Below are 8,708 nucleotides of genomic sequence, written 5' to 3' on the forward strand. Positions count from 1 at the left end.
AGTACTTCAAAATCATGCCTTACATGCAGGTTCAAAGAAGGCCCAAATAAGGACCTCCCGGCTGGTAAACATGGTACATAGCTGAAACTGACATTCGTTTTAAATGTCAGTTAAGCTATGTATCAAATAAAGCCATTAAATGGCTTTACTTACGGGAGTGTGCAATTAAAGTTGAGTTTGTTAGGTTAAAATTACGAGTAAATTGAGCCAGCTTCGTGATGTACTGATATACTACCTGCTACCATAATTAATTATTGTCTCTAGTTGACGTCATGGAACAGTTTAGCAATGTTTCTGCCCATATGACTCAATGTTCCCGTCTTTCACGAAACTGTTTCCTGTTCTTCTTATTCCCAAATTTCTTTTTGCTTATAAATCGAATTTTCCACTGAATACTTATTTTCAAATTCATTTGACTGCTCTTGAAAGTTCTAGTTTTAGTTTAATATCTTGTTTCACAAATCAATTTAACACTGCATGCAGAAATCGTCTGTGGCTAATAAATAATTGATTACTGCAATTAAGGCCTTTAATCTGGAAGCCAAACCACCTTTAGGCTCTGTTCATACGAGACGACAAAAAAATCGTATCACTGCTCGTCCTGCCTCAAGCATGAGGGGCTGTAGTTACTTTTCCGTTCACGGCTTGGCCATTCTTTTTTGGCTTTGGTTGGCTTGTGTTGAAAACAAGACGTACGCTGTTCGAGGTTAGAGAAATTTAGTTTTGTCTCTAACTTAACTAATGATAGAAAAGGTGTTGGGGCATTCTTTGGCTGATAAATATGCAAAATTACACTGATTCGTGGTCGGTTTTTTTTTCATTGGCTATGTCGATCCAGAATCAGTTCGAGTTGTCTTCGTCTCACAGTTCACAACTAACAAATAACATACAGGTTTTTTGGCTCATGCACAACATCAAAGAATTTTACCTTTACTATCAGAAACCATAAGTTACTATTAAGTCTACAGGAAGATTATAAAACTGAACCTAAAAATTTCTTTATGTCAGGTGTGAGCTAACATCAAGCCCCACTGCAATTTTAAACTTTGACAAAAGTTCAGTCTATACGGTGCATCTAATCGGTCGCCTGAAGCAAATCCAAATTATTTAAGATATCTTAATTGCGGTAATTAACTTAAAAGTGCTTTTGGGACGACATTAACGCCCTACCCAATTCACAAAAAATTCAAAGTGCACGAAACAAGTAGCCAAATCTTCCCTGCCTTTGGAATTAAACGCTATAAATAAATTCCTTTCGAGGTTCATATGTTTATGGAGCAAATTTCATTGAAGAATATATTCTAAGTAGGTAAAGGTTCCTTGCCGTTTCGTTCCAAAAGCGATACGGTTCGGACATCATTTCAATTAAAGAAATGGACGGACCATTAGTTCTTTTGGGGATTTAAAAATTACCAAACAACGAAAGTCTTGCTTAAGATTAATATGAAAAAGAGGTTTGCGATTGTGAAAAGAAAACTATAAAGTATTTTGGCTATCGATTTCAAAATCCCGTGTAATATTCAGATAAGAAATCGAACACACCCTCGTGAACTAGTAACGGGCTAAGAATATTGTGTCATACAAAGTAATCTGGTTCAATTCAAGTCGAGTCAAATTATGATATCAACATCTCCACCATTATAAAGTGTGGTGACTATTGCCACATTTCAATCAAGAGCGGTCGAAAAGGTTGCTTTTTCCCTTTAACGCGATCGAAAACCGTAAGTTTCATCTTTTGCACAAGAAGAAACACAAAAAACTAGTTCCAGCGCATTGATAAGAATTTCACTTCACAAATTTCAGGGACACCCAACGTCAATTTTCGGAAAATATCTGTTGGGAAGACGATTTGAGATCTAGAATTTTAGGAACACCTGTTTTAAAATTTCTTGCTTGCCTGCCTCTCCTAGGATTTTCGAACTTCTAAAAAAGTGATATAATTGCCCATTTTTAACGAATTTTAGAAAGGAGCCTTTTTTCTGGCTACAATTATCTAAAAGGTAAGTTTTGATCCCTATAATTATCGGATCACTATACTTTCAGTTGAGAAATCCGAACAGATGAATTTTTTTTTTTTTTTTTTTTTTTTTTTGGGGGGGGGGGGGGGGGTTGAACTATATTCTCGTTGGGTGCCCCTGAAGGTTTTCCTTGTCCCTGTGGCGAGCAAAGTTTAGAAGATTTTGTCTCACGTTATTTGATTGAAGGCAAGTTGTGAAAATGCTGTGCTAAAATACTGCTTAACAGCTTAGAAAACTGTTAAAGGTATTCCCAGTTTAAAAATAAAAAATAAATAAAATAAATAACGAGGGATTCATCTAAAACCTAGACTGTGTTGGGAGACGACAGAATTGAGCCATCCTGTTGGAATTAAAACAACTAAAAAAAAAAAAAAACACTGAAATGCAGAAACGCATTTTTTCTTTAATGTTGTAAGTCTTTTGGCGCTTGTAACACCATTAATTAATCTCAAATACGTCCTGATGCATCTTGGAATGAAACCTGTGGCGTTTTTCTATAGTTACACTGTGCCAGAGTCGATCCCTCTCAGACATCATCAATTTCCTACGTTTAATCAAGCCACCTTTTTGACAGCCAAATGCCATTTATTTCCTTGCTTTATATGCATATTCTTATCATCTATATTTTTCTTTTCGGCAATCTGATTTGAAGTTTTGCTGTCGACCAAACCCGCGAGGGCCCCAATGTAAATTAGGGTCCGCATATAATGGCCCGAGAGAAAGGCATTGAACTCGGAAAAACGAGGAACATCGGAAAAGCAAGCTGTTAGTTTGAGTACGAAACTGAGAAAATGAGATTATTACATAACTAGGCCTTTAAATGAAGCAACAGGACTAAATTTTGAAATTGGAGGCGACCGTGCTGTTAGACTATTTTTCCTTAAAACAACAGCCTTACGAAGTTTATCTCTCACTTGTCCCAGACATCGTTGAAGATCACACCTTTGCACGATTTTTTTCGTAAGGGTTTTGATTCAACATTGTTCAGGGGGATTCTAGACAGGATTGTCACGGTAACATGTACACTAGTTGGCAACGCACACCAGTGTTTGGGCAATTTTGAGGCCAAAACTCGGTTGACGTGATTTTTTTAAGCTTCTACTAGCTGCTGTTCAAATCGTAAGTTGTGTTTTTACTGTATACAGGTTGTCGATTAGAAAATCTTTTAAAATCCGCTTTTACAAGAGATCGGACATTCATATAATATTTGATTGACCCGATCAGAACATTTTCCACCAGGGATTGTGCGCCTTAATTTTGTTGCCAAATTTGGTTTTTCCTTCGAGCAAACATGATCAGTACGTTTTATTGAACTTCATGGGACCTCATGTAAATCTCTTAGAGTATAAGAATTGTGTACACATAAGATTCATAGTACCTTGCATAAACATAACAAAGTGTACTTTTTATATGAAGCCACTGAATTGGAAACAGCTGGTCAATTTGTTGGGCTCATTTCTATAACCCATACTTCCAACATGTACATCATGTACACTTTATGTATTACTGATTTAAAGTGTGCGGTCATAGCTCTTATGGTAAGCAGTCAATTTGGCATTTAGGACCAGACTTCTGGGAAAAACTTTGTTAACATAAGGTTTTTGTCGCCATTCACTGAGATGAATTTGATTAATTTTTTAACGTTTACCCGTAAAAAAGCCACCCCATCCTTAAGGACGCAGCTCTATTGTTTTAGAGTAAGGGTCCATCGTTTATTGGTTGCAATTGTTTGCAATTGTTTCAGTCCATTGTTTTTTGGGCCAATCCCAGGAGACGTTGTACTGACCCAATAAAAAGGGGATATGGGTTTTTGTCCTGTAATCCAACTGGGTTCAGTGTTAAGGGAAAAAAATAGAAAAAGAAAACTGCACGGAAAATAAGTCTTGGACCAAAAGATTGTTTTAGAATTCAACTTCCAGTTATGTTACTTTTACCATTGGTTTGTAGATCTTACTCACAGTGACTGTAAGCGCTCTGTGAAGTTTTTTCCACCACGGGATGGTCAGTACTTAAAAGGTCACGTTTTTAAGAATTTCACCATCGACAAATACGCTACACCCTGTGAGCGAGAATGCGTTATGGATCGAAAATGTGTTTCTATCAACAATGGCCCAACAGTGAAGGACAAAACCATTTGTCAGCTACGTGATTCAGATCATTACCAGTACCCCGAAGATCTCGAGTCAAGACCCAAGTGGACATACAGTTTCACTGAGGTAAAACATGTTAAAAAGAAACGAGTTGAATGATGTTGGGTAAATATTTATTGAAACAAGTGGTAACCGCGGTCGATACCAGCTCCTTTCTTATTTCTTCGCAAAGGTATCCCTCAATTTTGGTAGTAGCCAAAACGCGGGGCCGGGGCCCGGGTCGGGGTCGGGGTCGGGGTCGGGGTCGGGGTCGGGGTCGGGGTCGGGGTCGGGGTCGGGGTCGGGGTCGTGGTCGTGGTCGGGGTGTCTTTTTCCAAAATTTTGTTTCATTTTGTCGTCATTCTCGAATGACTGTCATTTATGGTGGCAACTGAGGAACCTACAGAAGCTATGAAAGCTCTTAAGGGGCATTTTAGTTTTTCTTAAAATCGTACTTTGTTTTTTCGTCTTTCCGAAAATCGAAGTTTGTTGTTCGAAATTAAGAGAATTTCCCAAATTGCTAAAATTGGAGTTTATGGAATACACGCTAACTGCCAGACAGAGTCCCATCGTAATACTCACTTCGTTAAAAAAACAGCAACAACGGAATCACAGTTCCACGATGATCGTCACGCAGTCATGTAACGTTCTTTTTGCTTGTTTGTTCGTGTTGTTGTCAATGTTGTTGTCTGATTTACCACAAACGGTTTGTAGTAAAGTCAGTTGCACAGGAACTTGCTAGCCAATTCTATTCGGACTTCAAGGGATCGAATCCAATTTTACGAGAAAAAGCACAACCACACTTAGAACAATTTTGCGAAAACAAGCAACTGAGAACGTTTGCGTGACGACCATAGTGGAATTATGGCTATGTTCTGTTTCGTTTTAAATGTATTGCGGAGAAGTTTCTTACGAAGTAAACATTAAAATGTGGTTTTAAAATGTGGAGCTCGGCGAGTCTTCAGTTTCTCTAGGTGATTCGCACCTACGTACGAGGCACTACTTTAAGGCAAGATCACGCCACTGATTATCCTGTAGATTTTCAGATTTTTATTCGTACTAGTTGCTCGATCGATATGTCGTTGAACTAGTCGACTGAAAGGAAAATATTACAGAAATAGATTAATGTTTTGGAATGCCGGCCATAGGCTAAAAGAAGAATGCAACTGATTTCTTGAATATAGCACAATTTCTGTTTTCTAAACTACACGATCTTATGGTTTGATTTCTTCTATTGATTGTCTTTAATTATAACGTTCTTGATCGGAGGAAAGTGAAAAAAGTGATTTGCGCGTTTGCAGTTTCGATTTATATATTTCTGAATTTCTAATAAAAAGTCACCTTTCAACTCATGCAAACTTGCTGTGGCAAATAAAATAGAAAATAACAGTACGGGAGAATAACTACAAAAATTGAAACGACATTTTAAAAAAAAAAGGACACCCCGACCCCGACCCCGACCCCGACCCCGACCCCGACCCCGACCCCGACCCCGACCCCGGCCCCGGCCCCGGCCCCGCGTTTTGGCTACTACCTGTATAATCTTGCTTTTGCGCCTTCGCCTAGTTATATATGCAGATCAGCTAGTTTTTTCGTCACCTGCTTGGTATAAAGTTAGCATTTTTTAGTTTTAGGGCGGTTCTGTTTTGGCATTTTCGTTCGGCCAGAATGTTTCGGTTTCAAGTCGAGCAAAAAAATGGTTCTCTGAATTGGAGGCTTTGCAGGAAATTAGTGTTCCGAGATGCCTTCAAGAATCAAAACGCGAAAAGTCCGTTTCCGTGCAAACTTTCGTTGACGCCTCAAATGAAGCATATGGTGCAGTGAGCTATGTAAGAAGCGAGTATTCTCAAGGCTGCTATGTCGTTCGAATCATCGCATCAAAAACAAGAGTTTGTCCATTGACACCGATGAACACTCCTAGATTAGAATTGACGGCAGCCGTTCTAGGTCTCCGTTTAACACTTTCGATCCTTGCTGCCCTAGACATTTCTATTGGCCTCGCTCGATTCTGGTCTGACAGTATGAATGTCCTGTATTGAATTCGAGGCAAAGGAAAGCACTATCTTCCGTTTGTGGCAAACAGAATCGGGGAGATCCAAAGTCAGTCAAACCCGGAGCAGTGGCAATACGTGGAAACGGATGAGAATCCTGCTGATTTATGTTCTCGTGGTCTTTCAGCGTCGCGTCTTAAAGACAACACCTTATGGTGGAGAGGGCCCGATTTTCTGACGAAGCACGAGTCTGAATGGCCAAAGGCTAAGATTAAAGAAGGATCAGAAGTGAAGATGGAAGCCAAGAAAAAGTTAACATTGACGTCATCACTGAAGTTCGTACTACCCCACAGGCCACAGGATCGCAAATGGAGACTCCATCCTTCTAACTGGTCCAGTTGGCTAAGGCTCACCAGAGTGTGCGCATGGGTCCTAAGGTTCGTTCTAAACTGCAGATCTCCCCGTCAAGAACGTCTTTCAGAGTCATTGTCCTCTGAGGAAATAGAAAATGATGAAATACTAATTATCCGTGAAGCTCAGCCAGCCGCATTTACCGAGGAGTATCGTGCCCTCCAAGAGAACAAGTTGATTTCAAAGAAAAGCCGTTTGAAAACACTAGTGCCTCTGCTAGACGAAGATGGTCTGATTCGCTGCGATGGTCGTCTGCGATTCGCAGAGTTCCTGCCCCACGACACGCCATTTCCCATTATCCCGCCAAGAAGATGCTGGACAACAAAATTGATCGTAAAAGATTTCCACGAGGCTGGACATCACGTCTCAGGAACAAACCACATCCTTGCAAACTTGTCCACCAAATACTGGATACCAGCAGCACGAAAAGAAATTCGCCAATGGGAAAATGAATGCAACGAATGTAAGAGACGAAAATAACAAGAGTCGCTCAACAGATCATGGCTCCACTGCCCCTTGTCCGACTGCGATTGCCACTTCGAGCATTTGCTCGAGTCTCAGTTGACTATGGTGGCCCTTTTATTACCGTCCAGGGTCGGGGAAAGCAAAGAGAGAAACGCTGGTTGTGTCTATTCACCTGCCTTACATGTCGCGCAGTACATTTGGAGATGTCGTTTGGTTTAGAAACTGACAGTTTTCTTAAGTGTTTTGTTCGAATGGCAAGTCGCCGGGGATACCCTCAAGAGATCGTTAGTGACCGAGGTACAAATTTCATCGGAGCGGACCGGGAACTTCGGGAACTACTGGATAGTCTGGATCGAGACAAGATCAAAGACCAAACTGTAAGCAAAGGAGTGAAATGGTGCTTTAATCCACCTTTGGCGCCCCATTTCGGAGGAGTTCATGAAGTTATGATCAAGGCAGCAAAAAAGGCTATTCGAGCGATCCTTGGTGATGCGGACGTCAACGACGAAGAGTTAATCACAATATTCACTGGTGTTAAAGCGTTGATGAATTCTCGCCCTCTTACATATCAGTCAGCAAACCCGAAAGATGTCACTCCCTTGACTCCAAACCACTTCCTCCATGGTCAAGCAGGAGGACTCTCAGCGCCTGCGTCCATTGATGAAAAATCCTTTAACCCGAGGAAAAGATGGAGAAGAATCCAGGAATAGATTTCCCACTTTTGGAAGAGGTGGATGAAAGAATGGCTTCCGTTGCTGAATAGGCGTCAAAAATTGAACAAAACACAAACAGAGATGTAGTCCTCGCGATCTCACCAGAAAGTCCTAGAGCTCAGTGGCCCCTTGCAAGGGTGTTGGAAGTCTTCTCAGGTCAAGACGGACATGTCCGGGTGGTGAAACTTGGCAAGGAAACTATCGTCAGACCAATTTCCAAGTGTGTTCCATTAGAGTCAAACCGAGGAGATGAAGAACCGTTGAATTAAGTTAGACTGAACATTAACAGAGGTACCCTCTGTCAAGGAGGGGAGAATGAACGGAAGGAATAGTTTCGATATTTTTGTAAAAAGCTTCGTGTCATTTTATTTTCGCATATATGTACCGCCCAAAGCGTTTGAGATTCCACAGGTCTTCTGCAGGATTCAACAGCTCAATCTCCGCCTGGTTCTCTTGCAATGTCTCACTCATCCATCAAACAAAAATATTTCTGTACAGCACCATTTTCTTCCACGTGGGAGTGTACGTATACCCGAACGGGGTCGCTGATCATGTACTCAGAAGGGCGAAGGGCTTTTTCACTTAACGAGCGGCTGGAATTAACAGGAATTTTCGTTTTCGTTCGAGTCGATGAATTAAAGGCTGCGCTTTATAAGAAAGTGACATTAACATTTTTTTGAATTTTTTTGGTATAGTTGATATGTTCAAGGTTTATGAACAGTTCAAGTTTTAATAATATCGGAAAATCAATAGTGTTGAGGTTAATGGTCCAAGCAATCCTGATCTCATTAGCAATTCAACAGGAATTTGCATCTCTTTTCTTTATTTGTAAACATATTTTGTTCTTTAAGATGTTAGCATTTAAATTTGAACAATCACAAAGTAGTTTCGTATCTCGCTGTCACAAAATAATTTATAAAATCAGAAATTTTAATCACAGTTCAATGTTTCTCTTCAACTCAATAGGGCCATTTATACGAG

At 40.3% G+C, this 8,708-nt stretch overlaps 1 protein-coding gene across 1 annotated transcript; it reads left to right on the forward strand.

The window, feature by feature from the left end:
- Positions 1–7,049: 7,049 nt before the first annotated feature.
- LOC137971538 (uncharacterized) lies at positions 7,050–7,724 on the forward strand. Its single transcript, XM_068818352.1, has one exon. The coding sequence runs from the start codon at positions 7,050–7,052 to the stop codon at positions 7,722–7,724; it is 675 nt and encodes a 224-aa protein (XP_068674453.1).
- Positions 7,725–8,708: the final 984 nt, after the last annotated feature.

The sequence above is a fragment of the Montipora foliosa genome, chromosome 9 (assembly GCF_036669935.1).
Source record: "Montipora foliosa isolate CH-2021 chromosome 9, ASM3666993v2, whole genome shotgun sequence".
Classification (NCBI taxonomy): domain Eukaryota; kingdom Metazoa; phylum Cnidaria; class Anthozoa; order Scleractinia; family Acroporidae; genus Montipora; species Montipora foliosa.

Excerpts from the sequence above, each read along its gene's own strand:
- LOC137971538 (XM_068818352.1), top strand. The coding sequence starts at position 7,050 with ATGGCTCCACTGCCCCTTGTCCGACTGCGATTGCCACTTCGAGCATTT.